Source organism: Mytilus edulis, chromosome 3, assembly GCF_963676685.1.
Source record: "Mytilus edulis chromosome 3, xbMytEdul2.2, whole genome shotgun sequence".
In the NCBI taxonomy this organism is placed as follows: domain Eukaryota; kingdom Metazoa; phylum Mollusca; class Bivalvia; order Mytilida; family Mytilidae; genus Mytilus; species Mytilus edulis.
Window position 1 is genome coordinate 65,013,777 of NC_092346.1, and position 26,832 is coordinate 65,040,608.

General features: G+C 31.4%; 1 protein-coding gene across 1 annotated transcript in view; it reads left to right on the top strand.

Moving 5' to 3' along the window:
• Positions 1–10,571, top strand: part of LOC139517134 (monocarboxylate transporter 12-like) — a 28,923-nt gene extending 18,352 nt beyond the window's left edge. The window contains exons 3-6 of the mRNA XM_071307841.1: positions 3,137–3,280; positions 4,338–4,481; positions 7,870–8,907; positions 9,692–10,571. Coding sequence (XP_071163942.1) covers positions 3,137–3,280; positions 4,338–4,481; positions 7,870–8,907; positions 9,692–9,855 — 1,490 coding nt within the window. The 3' untranslated portion in view covers positions 9,856–10,571. The remainder of the gene's footprint in view (positions 1–3,136; positions 3,281–4,337; positions 4,482–7,869; positions 8,908–9,691) is intronic.
• Positions 10,572–26,832: the final 16,261 nt, after the last annotated feature.

Here is a 26,832-nt window from a genome sequence, read left to right on the forward strand (position 1 = left end):
GTGCAACTTTGGAACATATAATTGACAAAATTAAATCCGACGTAACACATCTGTCCACTGCCACTTCCCAAACATTCAGCAATCTATCGTCTGAAGAAAATGAAGCTGTGCGGAAACTTAAGAACAGAGACGACATTATAATTAAACCAGCTGATAAAGGTAGCGCTGTTGTCGTCATGGACAAATGTGACTACATTCAAGAGGCAGAACGTCAACTCTCTGATGAGAGATTTTATAAGAAATTAGACACTGACCCCACCCCTCAGTTCAACAAAGAGATCACAACAAACCTGAAAAACATGTGTGAACAGGGGCATATTGATGAAGACACATTTAAATACCTAAAACCTGAAAAATCAAAGCCCGGGCGTTTCTATCTTCTGCCTAAAATTCATAAAGTTAATAATCCCGGTAGACCAATTGTTTCCGCCAATGACCACCCTACAGAGAAAATATCAGAATTTATTGACTTTCATCTGAGACCACATGTAGAAAATTTACCATCCTATATACAAGACACAACACACTATCTTAAGAAAATGGAATCTCTGAACCCTCTCCCACCTGAAACGATCCTTGTTTCGCTTGATGTTACCTCCCTCTATACTAACATCCCCCATGACGATGGTATTGAAGCCTGTAGGGAAGTCTGGAACTCTCGTAACACCTTACATCCACCAACTGAATGTCTCATCCAGCTTCTAACTTTGGTATTGAAATGCAATAACTTCGTATTTAATGGCGAACACTTCCTCCAAGTTAATGGAACAGCAATGGGAACAAAGATGGCCCCGTCTTATGCCAATATTTTTATGGGGAAATTAGAACAAAGAATTCTCAATGCATCTCTTCATCAACCCCTCTCTTGGTTTCGATTTATCGACGATATTGACATGAAGTGGGACAATACTGAACAAGAACTTAATCTGTTCATTCATCATGCCAACAATGCCCATCCCTCAATAAAATTCACATATGAAATCTCTGACTCTAAGATCACATTTCTTGACACTACAACGCAATTGAGGGATGGAAACATATTAACAGATCTGTATTGCAAGCCCACAGACAAACATCAATATCTATCTCCTTTGAGTTGTCATCCCAAACACTGCACCAAGAGCATTCCCTACAGCCAGGCCATACGAATAAAAAGGATTTGCTCCACCAACGATATTGCAAAAAAACGTCTACAAGAACTTCGCGGTCACCTTAAACATCGGGGCTACAAAAGAAAAGACATTGATAAAGGTTTTTCTCGTGCTAACAACATCAGCCGAGATGAGCTTTTACAATATAAAGAAAAAAAGGTCAACAAGAGGGTGCCTTTTGTGTTGAATTACCATCCAAAATTTGACAACTTATCTCACCTTATCCGCGAAAATTGGAAAGAGATCGAAAAACATTCAAAACTATCCAAGATCTTTCCCGAACCACCTGTACTGGCATTCCGTAGGCCCAAAAGCCTTAAAGACTTGCTGGTGAGAGCTGATTTATCCTCTCAAGCAGGCTTATCATCTATGGGATCTTGCAAGGGTTGCGGAAACAAACGATGTCTGACTTGCAAACAAATACTGGATACCCAGACTTTTAACAGTCACTCCACTGGCACAGAATACACCATATTTTGCAATGTTAACTGCAAGACTTCAAATGTTGTGTATCTCTTACAGTGTAAATGTGGTAAACAGTATGTTGGCGAGTCAGAACAGCCGTTTCACAAACGAATGAACGGCCATCGTAGCGACTACCAATGCAAGCCAGACCTCCCTCTCAGTCGACATTTGAGATCCCCTGGCCACACTAAGGCAGATCTCAATCGACTGACCATTAAAATCATTGACCACAACTCTGCTTGGTCTAAGGAGGATAGACTCGCTCGGGAAAGATTTTGGATACGAAAATTAACAACTTTGGCACCAAATGGGATAAATGAAAAGATGTAGTTCGACTCCGTGTAGTGCTTCACATTCAGGTTATATTACTTATTATTACAGTCTCTGTTTCTTTTTCTAAACCTTTTTCATTTGTTAAATACATTTGTTGAAGATACCAATTTAAATTGCTTAATTTTTTGAGGGATGTATAAGTACCTAGCCACGTTCTTCTAGTTATACTTAGTAAAAAAATATTATTACATTTTTACGGCCGTTTGTTCACGATGTTTAAATATTCAGACTCTGTTGTAACTACTTTACTCTCAATTTCAAATATTTAGATCGTTCAGTGCTGTCTATTTGGTAATTTTACAGACGTTATCATGCGTATACATGTTATACCATCATAATTGTCGTTCCCGATACAGTTTTAGAATTGTGCTAGTTCAAATCGCACATTATTATTTGTATTTAAAGCATATATATGAGCTCTCTGTTGTAATAAACCATATAACCTATGTCATGTTAACATTTTTTTAGAATGGTGCAAGCGTCTTTACTGATGTTCGGTTTGACTTTTTTTATTGTATATAATTCAAGATTTAGTAAAAGTTTAATCTAACGAGACTCAAAGATGATTCATTTCACATCAGAATCTGACTGACGAAGGATATCTGTTATCCGAAATATTTATAAATAATTACATTTATAGTTACCTTTTTTTGTATTTGGAGTTGTTGTGTACACTTTTTTAGGCGTTTATATATATATATATATATATATATATATATATATATATATATATATATATATATATATATAGATATAATAAGATGTTGTATGAGTGCCAATGAGACAACTCTCTATTTAAGTCACAATTTGCAAAAGTAAACCATTATAGATTAAAATATGGCCTTCAACACGAAGCATTGGGTCACATAAAGTGGATTTAATTTATGATCACGATGATTTTTAACAGTTAGAAGTTCCTATTATGGTACATATTTCAAAATCAGCGATAACTTCTAAAATGTTTATAAGATGCTAGCACAGTAGTTGATCTTTGTTAAACATTTAACAATTGTATGATACCTGTTTTAAAAGTTGGAGAAATATAAGGACTCATCAAATTTGCATCATGTAGAAAATTTAATATTAACGCAAGACTGAGGTGGTCTCGTTGTTCTTAGAAAATGCTTTTTCTATAAATCACTGTATTAATAAATAAAAAAAATTGTAATTCATAATTTTTATTTCAGGTTATTTTGTCAGTAGCTTTATCATGGTGGGTGTAGCTAAATCCTATGGTATACTGATGAAGCCACTTATGGAGGAGTTTAATGTTGATATCACAGTTGCCTCCCTTGGAATGGCAGTTGGTGCAGGAATTTATACATTGGCTGGTAAGCTGATTTTGTGATAATTTACTACCAACTGCTATAATTGTGCCTTCCCCATGACCAATCATATCTGCCTCTTTGTAATTATTGAAATTGATGTATAGAGCATTGAGGTGTGGAGTAGTTTAATTTGGGTATACATTTTATTTGCACTCATTGGCAGTCATTGCCAAACAAAATACAATTGTTATCTTCAACATCACTCAATAGTGTTTTTTGCTCAATGGATAATCTATTTGAATCTCCTAGTATGTGAAAATTTAACCTAAAACATTGAAGCATTGGGCAATCTTTGATTTCCTCAATTTTAAAAACATTCTACTCAGAAACACTGAGGCCAAATGTTTGAAAACTAGGTGATGTACCTGTAGCTTGAGAGTCTTTCTACAAAATTCCTTATGTAATGATTAAAGAGCTGCAAACGTTAAGACATCTATGTAGAGGTATTATTAATTACCTGTATCTCGCTGATCAACTTGTTAGTCTGACCAGAAATTAGCCAAGGAAGACAGAAGCATTGTAATTGTTTATCTGCAATCTGATTAGAAAAAGGGATGTAATAGATAATAAGGATAATAATATAATCAAGTGTTCCCTTCTTCATATGACCACCTGTCACCAAACAATATAAGTTCAGTAACTGTTTATCATTATGACGTCACGAAACAAATACTATCTAGGCACTATTTATATAGAATTCCAAAAAAAGATTCTATTACTGTAATACTGTAAATTCAGAAATTACTGCTTGCAATTATTATTGCAATTTTGTCATTTTTTGACTGAAATACAATTTTAATTTTGCGATATTGAGAAAAATTTTGTTTAATTCATATTAAAAAATTCAAAATGTGAGTTTAAATTATTGCGATTATAACCCTGTCACATTTTTCACAATAATAAAAACATTTTGATAATTTCTGAATTTACAGTAATTTGTAAAATCTAAAAGAAATTGAAATATGCATCATGTGCATAGTCATGAAGTTTAATATCTATGGAGAGAAATCATGTGACATAAAACTTAATACAATGTTAAATTAGAAAATTATTTTTTCAGCACCAGTGTTTGTTGCTCTTGGTCAACATTTTACAGAGAGATCTGTTGTAATGTTTGGAGCTGTCTTTGCATGTATCTTCATCTCCTTATGCTATCTCAAGATAGGCATTTGGTATTTGATTTGGATGTATGGTATAGGAGCAGGTAAATATATAAGCATGAATCTTTACTGAATAAGTAATTTATAACAAGGAAATTACAATTGTTTTGTTTGAACTCATCTTTCCTTTTAAGCCAGTATGAACTTTTGAAGTTACATGGAATCTTTAGTCCATAAATTTTTTCAAAGATCTCTGAAAACATTGAACAAATTAAATTTTAACCAAACACTATTGATCTTTAGAGTATCTAGGTTATAGTTTGTTAATTTACTGATGTGGCGCCACTGTAAACTACAGAGCATAATAGTGAAATGCAAGTAATAGCATGATATCTTAAAACTATAAAAAGGAAAAGGCAATCTTTACACTGTAGGAGTTATTGTCCATAAATGACTTTTTTAGCTCACCTGGCCAAGTGAGCTTTTCTCATCACTTGTCGTCTGTTGTCTGTTGTTGTCCGTCGTCATGGTTTGTCGTCGTTAACTTTTACAAAAATCTTCTCCTATGAAACTACTGGGCCAAATTAAACCAAACTTGGCTACAATCATCATCAGGGATATCTAATTTAAAAATGTGTCCCGTGACCCAGCCAAGCAACCATGATGGCAGTTTTTGGCTTATAACTCAAAAACCAAAGCATTAAGAGCAAATCTGACATGGGGTAAACTTGTTTATCAGGTCAAGATCTATCTGCCCTGAAATTTTCAGATGAATTGCACAACCTGTTGTTGGGTTGCTGCCCCTGAATTGGTAATTTTAAGATCATTTTGCAGCTTTTGGTTATTATCTTGAATATTGTAATAGACAAAGATAAACTGTAAACAGCAATAATGTACAGCAAAGTACGAGCTACAAATAACTCAAAATGACCAAAGAGGTGAATTGACCTCTTATTAAAGGATTTATTGCCCTTTTATAGTCATTTTTTTACAATTTTCATAAATTTTGTAAATTTTTGTAAATTTTTACAAAATATTTTCCACTGTCTCATCCTGGGCTAATTTCATTATAGATAGAGATAATTTTAAGCAGCAAGATTGTTCAGTAAAGTAAGATCTACAAACACACTACCAACACCAAAACACAATTTTGTCATGAATCCATCAGACGATCTGTGTCCTTTGTTTAATATGCACTTAAGGGCATACAATACAGTTTTGAGCCTGTATTTTAAGTTTTATGAAAATTTCCATATAGACTATTTTTTGTCTGATTAAATCAAATATGTAATAAAAAATATACCTTCATGTGCTCCTTTTTGCGTTAAAATGAGGTCAAAATTTTGTATATTTGCTCAAAATTCAGATTTGTGGCCGTATTTTTCCTTTTGAAAGAAAGACATAACTTTTTTGTTTTAAAAGATGAACACAAATTGTTTTTTGTTAAATAATTTGTTATTTCTGTATTTTAAAGGTATCCTAAAAGTTTATGCATTTTTTATTCAGAAATAACTCGTATTTATCAAATAATCATGATTTGAGAAAAAAACGTCATTTTTTTATGTATATTTATCAAAATTTAAAAAAATCCGCTATTTACAGTTTTATAAAATTTGGTCCACATAATCTCCCTGCAAAATGAAACAATAGAGGTCCATGAACTCAATTTTAAATTAAATCAGTTTGAATGATAAAAATCAGTCAAAAAATGCATCTTTTCCCGATAAGTCACAATTTGATGTCGCGAAAATAAAATTTTAAGTTAGCAAAATCATTACCTCCCCTGTAACTGTATCGTATCGTATGCCCTTTAAACCAAGGTGAGTGACACAGGCTCTTTGGAGCCTCTAGTTTGTCTTGCCTGCACAGAGTTAAAAGAGAGACTTGGGTATGCTGGTTCTGTCTGTTTAACTTAGAGTTTGTAATTTGGGCAGTTTAAGGGGAATTTTTAATGATAAATCAATGGTATTTGGTTTGCAGTAAAATTATCAGCATTTGAACATCACTTTTAATAGGATGGGTATATTTCCATGGAGATTATTTGACCTTTCCTCTCAAGTTTTGTTCAACTGACTTTCAAACATTTGCATTGTTTACATAATATAGTTTGTGATTATGTCAGTTTAATCATTTATAATAATTCTGTGATATTTGAATCATTGGAACATCTCATTTCTGTTGTTTGACCTTTCCCCCTCAGTCTTGGTCTATTGGTTTTAAAAATTTTGTGATTATGTCAGTTTAAAGGTAACCACTTACAAAAAGTCAAAGAAATTCAGTCTGTATATTTCCATGACAATTATTTGGTCCTATTCCTTCAGTTGGGTTCATTAACTGGTAATATTTTACATAATTTACATGTTAAAGTATTGTTATTTTATTTTAACGTATACATTTTACTATTAAAATTACATACAAGTGAAACAAATCTCTTTGTCAACCGTTTATTATGGTATGGAACCAATAATTTTGGCTCAGTAAGGAAGAACATACAAAACAGTAGTACATATTTTAAACAAAATAGTTCCAATACATAGCTGCATCTTTGTTAATAGATGAAATATTTAAATAATTTTAGTATCAAATGAAAGTTTGGGGGCTTGGGATCACTGTAAAACCCTTGTATTAAACCTTTTGGAACCAGTATGCTCTATAATGTTGAATTTTTCAGCACAAGTCAAGATGAGGTATAGTTTTGACGTGAAATAACTGCCACTATATTTGAACTTAAGAGAAAGTAGCCATTAATGCTTGAAATTGCTGAATTTAACATAGAAAGCAATAGGCTCTGCCTTATCAAAAATACTGACATTTGCCTATAATCTTGTAAACTTTACTTGATGAATACGTTAACAGAAACTGTAATTGCAAATCTACAATATACAATTATGGCCTTTAGGAAAGATGAATATCCAAAATAGATTAAGCTTGCACATATATATTTTTTGAAAGTTGACACAGGACACAGAGGGTTAAAAAATAAAATAAAATAGAGGTACTAGGAAACAAATCTGTCAGTTTATCATGTTATAAATACATTCACTGTTAACTTACAATAATAATGCTTATAACACTGAAGTTATTAGCAGCTTGACACTGAATCATTAATGCATGAATTAATGAATCTTTTAGTTGCAGGAGTAAACATATTAGTACAACAAAAATAATATAATATGTATATATAGTAACAATAATGGCAGTATACAGAGAACAACATCATGGACAAGATAAATTCATAGTACTTAAGCACAGACATACAACAGTTATGCAAGTATAAATTGTTATCTTGGCTTCCATGACACATTTCAAAATTTACGTAATTTTTCTGCTAATTTCTTTGATCCAGATAGCCAAGAAATACAACTTACAAGTTTTCTTGTACAAAAAAGCAGGATTTACATGAACATTGTACTTGCATTGATTTACTGTCTAGAAATCAAACAATAATCAACTGCTATGGGTAATACTTTTAATTAATTTTATCTGTTTTAGGAATTGGAAATTCTTGTTTGTTTGGAAATGGTCTAGTGATGATTGGCAGCTATTTCAAAAGAATTCGTACAGTCGCTAATGGTGTTGCATTGTCAGGAGCAAGTGTCGGAACATTTGTTATTCCTCCGCTTATGGAGTTCCTATTGCAGACGTATGGACTGCCAGGAACGTACCTTATCTTGGGAGGTTTATACTTATCTGTAGCTGTTTGCGGTGCCCTCTACCGTCCAATAAAATTTTATACAAGAGAAACAAAAGCAGGAGAAAATGATGAAAAGCATATACTTATAAAAGAAGATCTAAATGATTCTACAAGAAAAAGGACAAATTTTGTTCAAGACAAAGAAAATGTTGTCATTAGCAACTCAAGTGACCCTTATACAGATTTGGAAATCCCGATTGAGACAGAAGTAAATCGAGAGAAATCTGTGTCATTTGTTACAAGCACTGGTTCATTAGTTATGGGATCAATGGAAAGTTTGGCACAAATCGTGCAGGCAGATGAATCAAAGAAACTGTCTAATAGTGTCACAATCAAAATCTGTGGAAAATCTATAGTTATTCCAAAAATATTTCATTTCTCAGTACTGAAAATGCCAGCGGTTGTGTTTTATACAATTTTCTCCTTTCTTGTTTTCTTTGGATATTTTAATTTTATCATATTTATGCCATTAGATGCTGACAGTAGAGGATTTAAAAATTTTCACAAAGCCTGGCTCGTTTCTTGTGCTGGTATTGGTGATCTCATTGGAAGAGTAGTTGTTGGAATTGTAGGAGATCTTAGAATAATAGAACGATATAAAATAATTGGGGCCACCTGTATATTTTGTGGTATAAATATATTTATATTCAACTTTGCCACTGTATTTTGGTGGTGTGCTATCCATACAACACTGTATGGATTTTTTGGCGGTGCTTACATTGCCTTAACCTCAATAGTTTTGATTGATATGGTTGGAATAGAGATTATGCCCAAAGCAATAGGAGTAATTCTACTTATACAAGGACTTGGTGCAGCTATTGGACAACCTGTTGAAGGTAATGTAATAGCTTGTTTTTACTTTAGGCAAAAATGTTTACCTACCTACCTAAATAAGTAAAAAGCAGTCAACTTTTTTTACACAAATCGTCCTTAACAATTTTTTTTTTTAATTTGCCTGCTCTTACATTGTGTTCTTGTCTAAAACATGTAACGCATGCTGTAGGCCAAAAAATAAAACTACTTCCTACCCAACTCTATGACATGGGTGGGCAAACATAGAATTACTTAAAGGATGTCCTTGTATGTCATGTGTGCATAGATTTCTTACATGCAATTGTGATAAGAATGTTTTGTAATGGTTAGTAGGAACAACTACAATTGTGTTTATCATGTTTATAGAGCCAAACATTGCCAAATTTAAAGCCCAATATGGCTAGTGGTAATTTCATTTAGCTGTATATCTGACGTATATCCTCTGCTTCTGAAATTCAATCATACTCTTTGAAACATACCAACTGATGTTGCCAGATTCAATGGCAACTCAAAAAGTTAAGCCTCTAGCAAGAGTTGGCCAGTCAACTTTTTATATTGGTAGAGATGAATGAAAAAGTAACTTGTTAATTTAGTGATTGAGAGGAAAGTGTTTACCCACACTGAAGTTACCAGGTTTTCAGAAATTTTGCCAAGTGTGTTAAATAAATAGCAGAGACCATTCTTATAGTACCTAAATATGTTACTTTGATAGATAACATGCTAATCATTAGATATACAGCCTTGTTCATTGTTGTTGTAAGCTTTAGTTATTTTATTTCCTTGTAATTTTTATTTATGTATTTTCAGGGGCCATCAAAGGAAGTTCAGGGTCATTTTCCCTTTTGAATTATATAAATTCTTCATTAATGATTATTGGAGGATGTTTCATGTTCCTGTATCCTTTCGTAAGAGATCATGCTAAGAAATCAAAAGATAAAACTGGTGCAGAACAGGAAGAAGAAGAAGCTTAAAGAAATGGAAACAACTCAAAGCTTAAAGAAAGGGAAACAACTCATGAGAATGAAACAAAATTTTCCAAGGAAATGGAACATCTTTTGTTTGAAGATAAAGAACAAGCTAAAAATGATAAATCAGATGTTGTTTCTGAATCAGTTTATGTACATTTCTATTGTTTATTTAGAGGTCTTTCAGGGATGTGATATAGAGAGAGAAGTGTGTCAGTTTATTTATTTGTCTATCAACACTTACCATCAAAAGGGAACATCTCAAATATGGTGGACAAATACAGTGGATTTATTTATTTTTATGGTATTGATTTGAGTGGATTAAAGAAAAAGTGTGTATTCATTGTTAAATGTTTTAAGGTTTTATATACTGTAAATTTAGAAATTATTGTGTGCATTTATTTTTGCAATTTTATCATTTTGGACTAAAATGCAATTCTAATTTTTGCAATATTGAGAAAAATCCTGTTTAACTCATTTATGAAGTTTCAAAATGCGAGTTTATATTATTGCGATTAATTATAACCCTGTCACATTTTTCCGCAATAATAAAAACATGCAATAATTTCTGAAGTTACAGTAGATCTAAATATGAAAATTCTTAGTTGTTTTATTGGTTTTTTTTTCCAAATTGTACTTCTTATCCTGTCATTATCTACAAATTTTGTGGGAGAAATAATTCCTTGAATGTTGAAAAATGTTCTTAATATACATTTGATACTTTGCTAGTGTATCTCCTTTATAACTTTCATTTTTGTTACTTGTAATTCTCACATGGCATGTCTATTTATCATGACCTCATGTCTAAACTATGTCATTTATTGATAAGTTAGTGTGATTTTGCTGTGTTTAATTGGTTGTGTTTATCAAGTTATTATTGGTATACCATAATACAATGACAAAATTTTATATTATTATTTTCTGTTTTTTTGCTGTTTATACATTTTATTTTGTAATTCAAAATGCTTTTTACACATTAAGTGCATAATAGTTTACACATTTTTGATATATTTGAAATTTTGAGAAAACTACACTTATGATGTATTTTAGAGTTTATTACTGTTTGAATATTGTGCAAAAAATATGTCAATACAATATACTTTTATGTTTTTCAATTTTATCTTGAATTTTACTATATACAGTACAGTCAGGTATATACTTTTGTTTTTCTTGCGTTGGTCTTTGACTATCCAAAACCATTTCTCTTGTTATGAATTTCCATTGTTGGTTAGAACATCGTGTAGAATGTATACTCCATGTCAGACATGACTTCTTCTTGTCTATGCATGCTTTATTTCTATTTTACTTCTATTTATCTTATTTTGACTGTTACCTGGTCTAGTCTAGTCTAGAAAGCAAAAAAGTGATACTAGTATATATAAATACTGGCATTGCTTTTTATATTATCAGTACACCAAAAGGAAACTGTCCTCTCTGAAAATAATGTTTTAATTACAAAACAGGAGGAGGTGTGTGAGATATTTAATGATTATTTTGTAAATGTTGCAAAGAATATAGGAAGCAGTCAAATAAAGGTTAATGATGATCACCCGAGTATTTTGGCCATTAAAGATAATATTCCTGATCTTGATCAAAACAATTTTACCTTTTCCCCTATTGATCAAGACTTTGTTGAGAAACGTATACGTAAAATTAATGTTAAAAAAGCCACTGGTATAGATGGCATCTCACCTAAATTACTGCATTTTGCTAAACCTGCTATTGTAAAACCCCTTACTGATATTGTTAATTTGTCATTATCATCATCGACCTTCCCTGACCGTCTTAAGGAAGCTCAAGTTGCACCTATTCACAAAAAGAATAGTGTTTTAGAAAAAGGAAATTATAGACCGGTAAGTGTATTACCGGCTATTTCTAAAATTTTTGAAAATGCCATAGAAGTACAATTAGTACAGTACTTTGATAAAATCTTCAGTCCATTTTTGGCAGCTTTTAGATCTGGTTTTGGATGTCAGTCAACTTTATTAAGAGTGATTGAAGATTGGAAATTAGCCTTAGATCAAAATAAATACCTTGCAGCTATCCTTATGGACTTGTCCAAAGCATTTGACTGTCTACCCCATGACTTACTGCTACTGAAACTAAAAGCTTATGGTCTATCCAAATCCTCACTTGATATGTTATATAGTTATTTAACAAAAAGAAAACAATGTGTGAAAGTAAACCAAAATTTAAGTGGTATGCTTGACATATTTAAAGGGGTACCACAAGGCTCTATCCTTGGACCCATCCTATTTAATATTTTTATTAACGATTTGTTCTTTTTTGTAAAAAATTGTTCTTTATATAACTATGCTGATGACAATACTTTGTCAAAGTCTGGAAATTCCTTACAAGATGTAATTTCTGCTCTTGAGGAAGACAGCAATCATTTAATACAGTGGTTTTCTTCCAATAAAATGCAGGCCAACCCAGAGAAATTTCAAGCTATCTCTCTTGGCAAAAAAACACATGATAAAAAGATTGTGTTTGACTTGAATGGTATTTCTATATCATGTGAGGATGAGGTGAAACTTCTTGGAGTTACAATTGATTTTAAATTAAACTTTAATTTACACATTTCAAATATTTGTAAAAAGGCTGCAAGGCAATTAAATGTTTTGAAAAGAATTGGGAAACATCTAAACAAACTGAGTAAGCTTACAATTTACTACTCTTTTATTATGTCTAATTTCAGTTACTGCCCTTTGACTTGGCATTTCTGTGGGGAACAAAATACCAGAAAAATAGAAAAAATACAAGAACGAGCGCTTCGATTTATTTATGAAGACCATCTGAGCTCATACGAAACACTCCTACAGATTTCGAACCTTCCATCATTAAAAACTCGTAGAATGCGCTCAATTGCCTTGGAGACCTTTAAAATAATTAATAAAAAATGTCCTTTATTTATTCAAGATTTAGTTGTAATAAAAAACAATTCATATAATTTCAGGTATGTAAACACTGCTGAGGTACCTAGACCTAGAACCTCCAGTTATGGTAAAAGATCTTTTAGATTTGAGGCAGCACAAGTATGGAACTCACTTCCTAATGAGGCTAGACTCATGACTTCTTTTGACCAGTTTAGGAATTACATAAATTCCTGGTGTGGGGGTCAAAAATGCTTCTGCAGTTCATGTCGTTTCCATCCAGTGCTGTCTCAAAGCTGAAATTTCTTTCTTTCTTTTTATAATGGCCTTTTGCTCTGCTTTTTATGCATTTTTTAAATATATATCTGCCATTAAATGCTAGTGCTTATTTTTATTTATTTATTGTTTGTATGCTTTTAGTTTGTTATATTTTATGATCGTCAAGTGATTTGTTGATTCCCCCGCTTCAATGCACATAGAGGCGCTTGCCACATGAGCTTTGACTCTGGAGGCTCACAAATCAAATAGAAGTTTGCTTCATTATATTGCATGTTTTATTTGGTAGTATTTGCATGATGCTGCATGATTTTTATTGTGATAGTCGGTTAAAGAGCTCACCAGAGCTCATGTTTTCTCTGTTATAATGTATATATATGCCGACTCTAAATAAAATTTACTTACTTACTTTACTTACTTACATTAAAGTATGCTTACTGTTATTACAAAAAATTGATAGTATAAAGTATAATAGAATAGAGAGTGAATAAGGTGAATGTGTCAAAGAGAAAAACATACGGTCCAAAGAGAAGAAAACACCTAAAGGCCACAAATGGGTCTTCAACACAACAAGAAAATCCAGCACCTTGAGTTTAAATTCAGCTAGCCTCTAAACAAAAATGTACACCAATAGTAGAATGGATGCCATACTAAACTCAGAAACATACAAATAAAAAAAAACACAAGACAAACAAAGGCTAGAGGTTTCAGACTTGTGGCAGGGTTAAATATGTTTTATGAGATCTCAACCTCATCCCGTACCTCTGGACAATGCTGAGTGAATAAACATACTTCATTAAGGACAGTAAACTCAGTTTAAAAGAAAAGGTAACAGACAGAAGAAACTATGCAAAATGACAATGATCAACATACAACAAAAAGCAACCAAATGCAAGTATTACAAGTAAAGTGAAAAGGTATAAAGGGATCACTATTTGACCCCATTGAATGAATATATGCCACTACAAGCATTATATCATCTATATCTATACACCAATATAAGACCACCACAAACATGTATCTGACGTTTACTTCACAAGGAAAATGAAAAGAAATTTGTAATCACTGGGAAGAGTTCTGACTCAAAGGCAGACACAAAAATGTCTCGGCTGTGATTAAGTAATTTCTATCAGTGCTTTCTCCTCCCCTTTAATATCAGTCATTAAAAATTAAATTCGTAGTCATTTATCTATGTATTTATTTAAAAGCAAAATATATTTTTGTGAGTTAATCAGATTCATATCAAAAAAGGGAATTTGTACATATACATATATTTTGTTGATGTTCTTAATATGTAATTTCAATATATGCTTGTAAAATCCATAGTTGTTCCAATTTATTCATTTTAGAGAATATGGCATTTTTGTGAAACTTGTTTATACATATATATATTAGTCATTTTCTATTTATGTGAAAATTTTGAATGTTTGCTCTTAATCAATTATTTTACATTTTCTATTCAGGAACTATAATAATGTTATTTAAATGCATTTACAAATTATTTGCATTTTTATTAGTTCAGGGAATTTTTTTTTTTTTTCTTCTTATTTGAATTTCTACCTCATGACCATATCTACTACTAGATTTCAGTATATAACCTAAAATAAAGTTTAATCCTTTGCTTAAAATTTTGATACTTTTTTCAGTTCAGGTCAAGAAGAGTTTATTTTCATCTAAAGTAACTTCTAAGTTCACGTTAAAGAGATTAGTCTACAGGTATTTTGTAGTCAAGTGTTTTGCTCTTGATATAATTCAATTATTCTTATATTGTTGTATAATTATGATAGAAAAAAATTGTTATATGTTTATAAATGTGTAATATGAGATTGAAATATTCGAACCCGGTATAAGTAAATTTATATTTGAATATGTTGTGAATATATTTAAAATTAATATGAATATACAAGATTTTATTTGAATTCGTTATAAGTTTTTTTTTCATGTGTTATTATTAACTTATTTGAATTTTTCTAAAAAACAATCTAAGATCTAGTAGGATAGTCTTGTTTGCCAAGCACAATGTCAATTGCTCACAGATATTCTTGTTTGTTATTCCTAAGTGTACGAAAAAGTACGATGCATACTGTAGATACAAATTTTTGTGGGTTTTGCGGGTACAGGTGAACGAACCATGAATTCAAATGTTCTATGAATTACAAATTTTCTATAGGCTTTGTATGCAGAGATGGGCAAGACATTGATATCAAATATCTTCAAAAATGCAAGTTTTCCTAATTCTACGAAAATTGATAAACACGAAAACAAATGAATCCACAGTAGGTTTAATTTCCTGCTTAGAAATGGATCTCAGAAACACTGCCAAGTATCATCCCTGAATCACAGCCATAAATTTAATTCAATTGATTTATTCATTTAATATGTTGATTTAAAAAAATATTATAAACAGCTCATGTATATGGATCTTAATGAGGTAATCTTCATGACGAATAACGTTAACAAACTTGCCCAACAATGTAAACAGTAATTTTTGGTACATGATGATAAAATGTACATTTTATGTATGACAATAAAAACAAATTGACTGATTTTGACAAATCATGTTAAATTCCTTCCAAGAATAGCAGTAATGGATAATTTATTTAGATATTGGACGAATCTCAAAATGGTTATTTTAAACTAATATGATAAAATTTAACAAATTTGATGCTAACTGCTGTAAATGATTATTTGACACCTGTGTTAAAGACATTCCTACCCTCATGTATTAATAATATACATTGATAATAATACAACAGATATTTTTTCATACTAACAAATAAGCAATTCTGACAGAGTTATTAGTTTGCCTTAGTGTGTAAGGATCTAAATATAATCAAAAAAATACATAGGGTTACTATTATTGATATATTATTTTGCTGTGTCGGTGTATTGTGTTGGAATGTGGTTGTAAATTTACAAAAAAGTTGAAAAATTCTTTTTGTATCACATTTTTTTAGCTCACCTACCCCAAAGGGCCAAGTGAGCTTTTCTCATCACTTGGTGTCGGTCGTCCAAACTTGGCCACAATCATCATTGGGGTATATAGTTTAAAAATTGTGTCCGGTGACCCTTCCTACGAACCAAGATGGCCACCATGGCAGCAAATCTGACAGGATAAAATTGTTCACTAGGTCAAGATCTATCTGCCTAGAAATTTTCAGACCAATCAGGCAATCCGTTGTTGGCTTGCTAACCCTGAATTTGTAATTTTAAATAATTTTGCAGCTTGCGGTTATTATATTCAATATTATTATAGATCGAGATAAACTGTAAACAGCAATAATTTACAGCAAAGTAAGACTACAAATAAATCAACATGACAAAATGGGCAATTGAGCCGTAAAGGAGTTATTGTCCTTTATAGTCAATTTTAAACGATTTTCATAAATTTTGTATATTTTTAAAATTTTAACGAAATATTTTCCTCTGTAACCACTAGGCCAAGTTCATTATAGATGAAGATAATTGTAAGCAGCAAGAATGTTCAGTTAAGTAAGATTTACTAACACATCACCATCACCAAAACACAATTTTGTCATGATTCCATCTGTGTCCTTTGTTAAATATGCACATAGACCAAGGTGAGCGACTCAGGCTCTTTTGAGCCTCTAGTTTATTGTTTGTTAACCTTCTTCAAACAAATCTTCAGGTATATATTTAATGTCCATTTTACCATTTAATATATATAAATTATATCAGTTCAAGTATGATTATATGAAATTCCCAAAAATTCAAACCAAATTAAGACAGAGAAATATGGGTACTAAGCAACCTCAACAGATCTTGTTCTGTTTTGAAATTTTATTCAAATCAAATGTGTCCTGTACTATGAGCAAACATGGTTTTACAATTTTATATAAATGATGATATAGTTGTATTCAATGAATATCTGTTCAAACAAGTAGGCAGCATATTTGTTTACAATATTTATTATGAAGTGACTTTGTATATACATTTTGCTACATTTATATATATATATCTATGATATGTACTTCGTCTGAAATTTAGCCCTGCAATGTTAGATTTTCTTAAGCATTGTGCTAAATTTCAGAGGAAGTATATACAAATTATAGTATAAATTGTAAACCCTGTATAACTGTAGGTTATCCAATGGAAAGCATTTGTTTTGATGTTGTCACATATTAAGATTTATATCTGTAATATATATATTTGTATATATCTGACTAATTAGAAGTTAGAAAATTTGTTTTTCTCTCAACATAATTTGATCCATTACTTAACTGATTAAATATTTTAATGAGTTTATATTTTAAAAGGTTTGTCAATTAATCTTGTTATGGCTTGTTCAATATTGTTTAGCTGACTCGAAGAGCATTCAGAATTAAGTTGTAACAAACGCTTTATTTATTTATCTGCTAATTTTGATATAACTGTTCTAAGCAGTAAATCAAATTGCTTTAATAGTTTTGATAAGATAACATAGGTGACCTTTATCTCTAACTTACCGGTTTATATTTTTAAATGAATAGATGTTAAAATGATTACGAATCTCAAATAGTATTGTAAATTAGTCCAAACTACATTGTATTTCTTATGATGCTTTTGTTTAATTATATATATGTTTTTAAAGTGCTTTATTAAAAAGATTTTGGGAAACTTTTTAGTTATCTTACTTGCATTTATCTGAAATTGTTCCTGTTATTATTAGGTAAGGACCAAGACATCAAAAATAGAAATTAACCATTTGAATATTGTTTTATCAATATTATTCTTTAAGTAAAAGTGACCAATATTTAAACAAGTTATAACTCTGATCTAATTCAATCCGATAATCATATTTCTAATTTTCTATTTTAAGATGGCACAACTACCGAGCTTATAAATGGTACTTCTGAGATAATACACCAGAGTTACTCCTCTTAAATGACAGGTCTAGTGTATAATAGTCTAGACTTAGTCATTTAAGGGGTAAGTTTAGTCAAGACAATATCTATGGCCTTAAAATTAATTAACACAGTTATGGTAAACTTAAATGGTTGTAAGAGGATTTATTTTGATAATGTTTCAATTTTGATCATTAATTACTTTTATTCTATCCTTTTATATCCTACATTAACAATATAAAATTAAAAACAGCTTAATAATTTTTTTATCATAATTGATAGTAGAGGGGCATAATGATTTCCGGTCAGTGCATCAGTTTGTTTGTTTCTCCGTCCTTCCATTCAGTCGTCTTTTTGCCCCTCTTCAGGTTATATTTTTGGTCAAGGTAGTTTTTGATGAAGTTGAAGTCCAATGAACTTTAAACTTAGTAATCATGTTCCCTATGACATGATCTTTCAAATTTTAATACCAAATTAGACCCAAATTTTATGGTCCATTTAACATAGAAAATGATTGTGGGAGTGAAACATTCATGTACTTTGCACACATTACTGGTTTTTATACAACCGCAAAAATTTTTGCGGTCGTATATATTGGTATCACGTTGTCATCGTCAGCGTCACCGAAGACAGATGGTTTCTGGATAATAACTTTGGTATAGGTATATAGAAATCAATAAAATTTTAACACAATGTTTATAACCACGAAAGGAAGCTTTGGAATGATTTTGGGGGTTATGGTCCCTAAGGTTTAGGACTTAGGGGCCCAAAACAAGCATTTATCTAGTGTCAGGACAACTTTAGTATAAGTAAATAGAAATCAATAAAATTTTAACACAATGTTTATAACCACAAAAGGAAGCTTTGGATTGATTTTGGGGGTTATGGTCCCTAAGGTTAAGGAATTAGGGGTCCAAAGGGGTCCAAAACAAGCATTTATCTAGTGTCAGGACAATAAGTTGTGTCTAAATATTTCAAATGTTCTGAAATTGTACCACAATGTTTAATACCATAAGTAGAAGGTTGAGATATATTTTAAGGGTTATGGGGCAAACAGTCTAGGAATAAAGGGCAAAAAAGGGGCCAAAAACAAGCATTTTTGTAGTTTCAAGACAATAAATTGGAGTCATCTTTCTTTGTCGAGAATGGTTGTTCAATCACCTAAAACCAATACTTTATGAAATCTTCTTTGAAAATTGGAGTTATCTGTCTTTGTCCAAAATAGTAGTTCAATCAACTCAAGTGAATGCTATATACAATCAGTGGCGGATCCAGGGGGGGGGGTTCCGGGGGTGCGCACCCCCCCTTTATTTTTGCCGATCAATGCATTTGTATCAGGACATATGTTTTGCACCCCCCTTTGCCCTGGGTTACCTGGGTTAGCACCCCCCCTTTCGAAAATTCCTGCATCCGCCCCTGACAATATACAATGCAATATTCACTTTAATACCAACTGATAAATTAAATCAATCTTTACCATTCAGAGATTACAAGCACTTTGATTACCATTCTAGGGTTTTGCTCCTTTACAAGTGGAAAAATTGATTTTTTTTTAGTTTCTGTTCTCTTAACTTAAGTTTGTCTCAACTAAATTTAATGAAATGTGTATATAATGCTTATTACTTCTAAACTCAGTTTAAGTTCAATTTTTTGCAGCTTCACTTTAACAGTTCTAAAGTTATGTCCCTGTATAATGTTATATGCTAGCGGGGGCATCGTCTGTGTCCCTTTGGACACATTTCCCATTTATTTTTTTAGAAGTTATTATTAATTAATATTAATTTTAACCATGACTGTATGACATTTTATATTTTAATATTTTATGATATATTTAAATGAGTAGTTATGGTTGCAAACTCTATTAGTATTTGAATTGAGATCATTTTTGGAATAAGGGAAAGGGGGAGGTGAAAAAAATGTAAAATAGTTATCCCATTCGGACTTGGTGTGTCAGTGTAAGATCCCCCTCTGGCCACCGCGTCCTCGTGGGATAACTATTACAGCTCCTTTGTTCTAAAAGGGGTGATCTGAGCCGGATCAACCCTACCAGATCACCCCAACTTGAGTTTCTTTGTTTTGCATGCTTTCCTTTGTTCTATAACATTTTGGCGGGAATGTCAAATCCATTATAAAACTTATAATTAATTATATGGAAAAGACTATCTATCAAAATTTAAGTAGAAAAAAATCCAGTGTATATGCTTGGATTCGAACTCAAGACCTTTAACATATCTACCCGTGACACATACCACTACACCAGGACGACAGGATACCAACATTCAGTAATTTAACATACTTGAAGGAAGCAAGATATATTTTATAAGTGGGACGAGTTGGCAGACCTTTTATAGAGGGGTTTAAATCCTTTTTGTTAATAAGTGAGTTGTCAGACTGATTGTTTAATTTGATTTTACACTTTTTCAAAAGTGGGGCGAGTCGGTAAACAAGAGTGGGATGTTTGTTTTTATATAAAGTGGCGATCTAGTGTGGGGCGAATTGAAATTGTTTCATATGTATTCACCATGTTCGGGGTCATAAAGGGTATACATTATATAGTAATATATAAAGTATTTTATAATGGTTGTGTGGCGTTATAAACTAGATTTTATGAATTGTAACTGGTTTTTCGTCTAGAACCTAAAACAGCTGGGATGTAAATTAGTTATTCCATTTGGACTTGGTGTGTCAGTATTAGATCACCCTGTGGCCTCTTGCCATCAGGGTGATCTTACACTGACACACCACGTCCTCGTGGGATAACTATTACAGAAAAGAGTTCTCAAGTAGTATTTATGTACGGAAGCGTATTAGCGCCACACAATACGTTTCCGTATTTATGTGTCTTTAGGTTATATGCTCACATACCAGTAATTTTCGACTGGAATGCATTACCCATTTCCACTTTTTATTAAAAAGATTGGAAGCTGAAAGTAAATTCTACAAAATCAAAAGTTCTAATATTTTAATTCTAACGGCAAATCATTTCAAAACTTTTTTACTATCAACAAATTTTATATATTGAGACAGTTGATAAATATTGTTACCTTGGGATAACTTTAAAATGCAATGGTATATTTAACCTTGCCTCCAATTTATTGATGGAAAAGGCTAGAAAAGCTCTACTCAAAATAAAGAAACCTCTTAGTCTTAACAATTCATGTAGACTTTTAGAAAAACTTTTTGGTACAATGGTACTTCCAATTTTATTATATGGAAGTGAAATTTGGGTATTGAATCAATTCAAAAAAATATTGAGAATGAACCATATGAAAAGTTTCATATAAAATTTATGAAAGAAATTCTTGGGGTTCACTGTAAAACTTCCAACCATGCATGTCGCAGTGAGCTTAGTAGACTCCTCTTAAAAGCTAAAATTTTGTTGTCTTCCATGAAATTTTTAGATCATTTAATCTCATCTAACAAGATCTTAGCTCATGACATATTTATTCAAACAAGAGAAAACAACCTATGGACAAGTAATATGAAGAAATGTATCCAAAATCTGGGTTTCTTGTATTTAACATCTTTTAATGTACCTATAACTCCTATGCTTGCTCAAATAAAACAACGAATTCATGACCAAATTTTACAAGAACAGAATTCATATATTACAGAATCATCAAAATTATAATTTTTTCGACATTTTTGTTTTTCAAATAAACGTGCACACTATTTTGACCAATTGAATAATATGTTGAAAGATAGGGCACCTTTGGCAAAACTAAGGCTAAGTGCACACAATCTTGAAATTGAAAAAGGTAGATACATGCAAGTTTACAGAGAAGAAAGGTTGTGCAAATTATGTCATAATAAAAATATAGAAGACGAAAAACATTTTATCTTGCACTGCACAAAATAAGAACCACAAAGAAATGTTCTTATATCAAAATTGTCCAATTTTAAAGATTATGACAAACAATCCAAAACTGAGGATGAATATATCAAACTACTACTTAATAACAAGTGTAGAAAAACACTTAGATTATTATCATCTTTTATTAATCAAATATTTGAATAAAGGAAAAATGTCCTTTTAAATGAGTAATATGAACAATTTGAAGCTATAACATACAATATACTTATGCCAGTAGTCTATTCTTATAAATTAACTTATATATATTGATATATTTATAACTGCACATTTCATTGTTCGAAATATGATCATGTCGATAGTCTTTTAACTGTGTATTAGGACTACCAGTTTCAATTTCAGTATGAAAATCAAAGATTGTTGCTACATTTATAGGGTTTAAATGGCTTCAAAGAATGTAAACAAATATCTTTATGAATTTCAACCTCCCAGACTTGTTTTTTAGGCTTGATTAAAGAGAATCTTTAACAAATAGTTTAATTATTTGAAACAAATCTGTCTCTTATTTTCTATAGATTATTGTTATTGTGACAGGTTTCCCTTTATTTTTTTATACTAAAATGTATTATAATGATAACAGGTTTCAGTGAGTACTTACTTTCAAGACCCATGGATCTCTATTGATTTGAACAGAGACATAAAATAATAATTGTATAAATCTCTCTGATTTGATTAAGTACTTTCTTTGAAGCTGTATAATGTTATAACATGAAAGATTAAAAAATAATCTAGATGTATTACGTATCTTAGGACACAAGCTTTCATCATGACTAGCATTGAAACAGCAACACTTTAAAGACAAAAATCAAAGAAACACCATAGGTCATAACCACAGGCACTTGTTTAAAAAAAATTATATATTAAAGTTCTAGGAGATTTTTTTTCAGACAAGTGTATGTGTAACGGTTTATTTCTTTCTCTGTGATATTTTATCCTGAGGATAATTTGTCCCGGTAATTTTTTTCCAGGCATGGTATTTCACAGGTTGATTTTTTCCAGAGGAGTGAAAATCTATCTGTGTTATGCGGATAGTATGTACCGGTATATATATTTGCCGTACTATATTTCACAGAACCGTGTGAAATAGAGTCCCATTAACTACTATGTAAGTTACTCACAATCAATATATACCTGACTATAATTATAAAATGTTTCACAAAGGTAGACCAAATTTGCATAATTTATCAAAGGGAGGTAATTATGAGCAATTTATATTTTGAAGATATTAATATAATATATTTCTGAATCTATTTTATAGTGAAATTTTTGCTTGAATCTTATGTTTTATATATTCATTTATATAAAAAGATGACTTACAACTTGATTTAATAAGACAGATAACATTTCACAGGTAAAAACTATCCAGCTGTTAAACATGCTTTTGTTCCAATATATTAAATATTGTTATACTATGATTTATCTGATTTCCATATAATAATCAACAACTACATCTCTGTCCCCAGACGAAACTATTTATATAGTTAAAAATATCATCATAATCAAATTCTTCTATTACTGTTAACAGTAGTAATGCAACTATATTTCTACCTTACTTTTAAATTTATATTTGTACTGAGATCTGAAAACAACTCACTTTTACATGTATTTCACTACCTTTATTTAATCATGATATTATTTTCACAATTACGATCTTTGAAATTACTTCTGTTTTTCTTCCCTATGTTTCATGATAATTTTCTTTTTAAAAGGATGATATTGACTTGAATATTTCAGGAAATTTTTTCAAGGATAATTTGTGAAATTATTTCCCATTATAATACATTTTTTTTTAACAATTTCGCTTTATTTCAAATACACTATTATTATTTCATAGCATTTTTAAAGGATAAATTTTTTTCTGATAACTATTCAATAAGTTAACTACCCAGATAGAATTTCACGGCAAAGGAAAAAATATCCCAGGGAAATATTTCCCTCCGGATAAAAAAATAACAACAACTACTGTGACATTTTTTCCTCCGGATCAAATTTCACCCGGATATAATTTTGCTTTACATATGTGGTCATAACATGAGTTGCAATCGGTATTGATTTGCTGATTTCCGGTAGAAGAAATGGATTTCGGGGTCCAGTGTCAATTTACTCTTCTTTATAGTGAGAGGTGATTTTGATGTTGAAAACCAAAGTCTGCTGACAAATAATATCAAATGATGGAAAATACTAAATTTTGAAGAAAAAAATATACTGTCATTTGCTGCTATGTCTTTTGACCAAGAGATTTTGAAATCAAAACATTTGATGGTAGAGTATGAATAAGGGTTCATGAGATATTTTCTTAGAGATAAACCTCCACATAATTTCAATCTTTTTTATTGGTATACTTTGACCTCAATCTTGACATACGTGACCCCAAAATTATTGCAACATTTTTTAACCCCAAGGCATATTGTTTAATAAATATTGTCAAAATAATAGTTTAGAGGTATCGTGACCTCGACCATGGCATACTGACAAAACAAATTATAGGGTCTTGTATTTTAACTAGGATCAGTTCGAAGTAGCTTTAGTTAGGGTTTGATTATTGATTCAATGATATAACAGTAACTATTTTCCCCAACATTTCCATTTATCAACTGGTGATCTCAATTCAAAAACAGTTTTGTTCATCAAGTGGGCATGCAGTTAGGTAAATTCGACATATCAATCAAAAGAAAACAACCCAAAAGTTGCTAAGATTTCATGAAATAATAGCTACAGTGACCTTGAACTTTTATGTACCGAGCCGCCTATATCACAATGACATTCTCAATCCACATATGGTAAATAAATAGCTTATAGGTCTAAAGATTTTGTCCGAAACTAGAATAGAATGAAATTCAAAACAGTGTGGCTGTGGCCATTGATTGACACATTAAATTCATCCATTGACTGGGACAATTTACGTGAACGTTTGTCTGTAACGACCACTGTTCACGACGTACCTACGATAGACATTTAAACTGTGGGGTCACCAAAGGTTTCTTAACGCCTTTAATTATAAAATAATTCAAAAAATTAATCAGGAATAACCTTTATGTTTTGATTTATATAATTGATATTAATCAAAACATCGTGTTAAGTCTGATTAGTTTTTCGAATTACTTTATTAAGGTGTTGAGAACCTTTGGTGACCCCATAGTTTAAGGGTCTTTAAAAAGTACATAGTGAGCAGTGGTCGTTACATACAAACGTTCACCTAAATTGTCCCAGTCAATGGATAAATTTAATGTGTCAATCAATGGCCACAGCCACACTGTTTTGAATTTCATTCTATTTTGTTGGCGTCCGGGACACAGTTATCATTACTGCAAGCTGAGTTCGATCAATCGGCTAAAGTTAATTCATTCCTTTCGCGGCAGACCAGTTGTGGTAGTCCATACGCAGTTTCCATTTGCATTAATTGAATGGTCGCCATGTGACGTCTCTGAATTCTACAGATTATTAAATATATAGTTTCCTTATGCAGGAATTGTATCACTATTTAAATACTTATTTGTGATAATAGACTTTCAGCTTTGTAGTTATTCTAACTCTTGAATTATCGGAGAGTTATTTCCCTACACTAGTGTTTGATATTAAATTCAGAATGCCTCTTTTAACGAATTTCCAAAAAAGGAGAATCCATCTCGAATAGCACTGTTAAGCATAAATGTGCTATATCAATTGCCAGTCTCCACTTGAACAATCTTTATGTTAACCTCCATACTAACAGGCTGGAATCCTGTACCAGTCTACGCTTCGGAAAGGCCAAAACCCCAGTGGTGGCTTAAACGGCTATGCAATTTGTATTCAAACAGACTTTCTATTTCCAGTTAGCATATAGTCATTGAACTATAATTTGCCGCTATTTATTCTTGTTAATCTAAAATCAAATATAAAGGTGGTGTAAGATTGTTGACATTTACAACAGTGTTATGGTAATATAACTGTCTTGGGACATAATAAACATCAATTAGAACTTGCTTACCTTTTTGATTGATAGTAGAAAAAAATGATTTAACTAAACGTCTTAAACATGTTTCGAATTTTGACATCTCATTACTTAAAAATAACTTCTACTATTTTCGCTAAGATATCGATTTATTTAGGTTTCGTTTCCTCAATGCAAATGGGAATTTATAAATTTCGTGCGTCCCGAAGCGCTCCCAGACCTAAAATAATAATAATACATCTCAATAACTTTTCAATAGAAATAAGTTTTGAAAAGTATGCTACCGTGCAATAATGTCAGTATCAAATCACTGACTACTGACATTTTTTCTTTGCCAGACTTCCTTGTAAATATCGACCTGAGACTTGATAGCAGTGTGAATTATTAACACATTCTTGTATCTTTTCCCCAATTTACCAATCTAATTATTCAAAATGTAGATCTCTGGTTTCGTTATCCTCATATAAAAATTATGTTTAACGAGCTCTCGAGTAGATTTGATTTTTGGTCAGATTGTCACTTTTTTTTTAATTTTGGGTCCTCAATGCTCTTTTAAAACTTTGTACTTGTTTGGCGTCACTGATAACTTTTTTGATCTGAGCGTCACTGATGTGTCTTATGTAGACGCGTATTAAATTATAATCCTGATACCTTTGATAACTATTTAGTTATGTCTAAATAATGGTCTCGCCGGGACGGTTCCATTGAAATGACAGAGTTCTGCACTCTGATCAGGCTTTCCAGCAGTTTTTAAAGCTTGGGCCGTGGAAAGAATTATCTTCATATGGCGTATACAATGTATATCTTACAGCTGATACGATATTCCAGGTCTTGCGTTTCAGCCTATCATGATTTCTATGCTCACAAAATGCGATGAAACCAAGAGTTCCAAGTGGTGAACTTGAAATCATCCTTTCGAATATTTTACGGACGCCATCATGTGTTGACCTTTACGGAATATCTATATTTAACAGATGTCGACGGATATTTTCCAATCGTCGCAGCCCTCCTTTCCCAGACTGTGACTTACCGAATTTATAACAGATTAAAGGCAACTTTACTTTAGTTACTGTTTTTTTTTTTTTTTTTTTTTTTATCTACAAACAAATAAGGCTCCTTGCGACCACTGTCAAACTGCAACATGTCTATTTAAAAAATGTTTGAATATTTTTTGATAAACAAAATGAT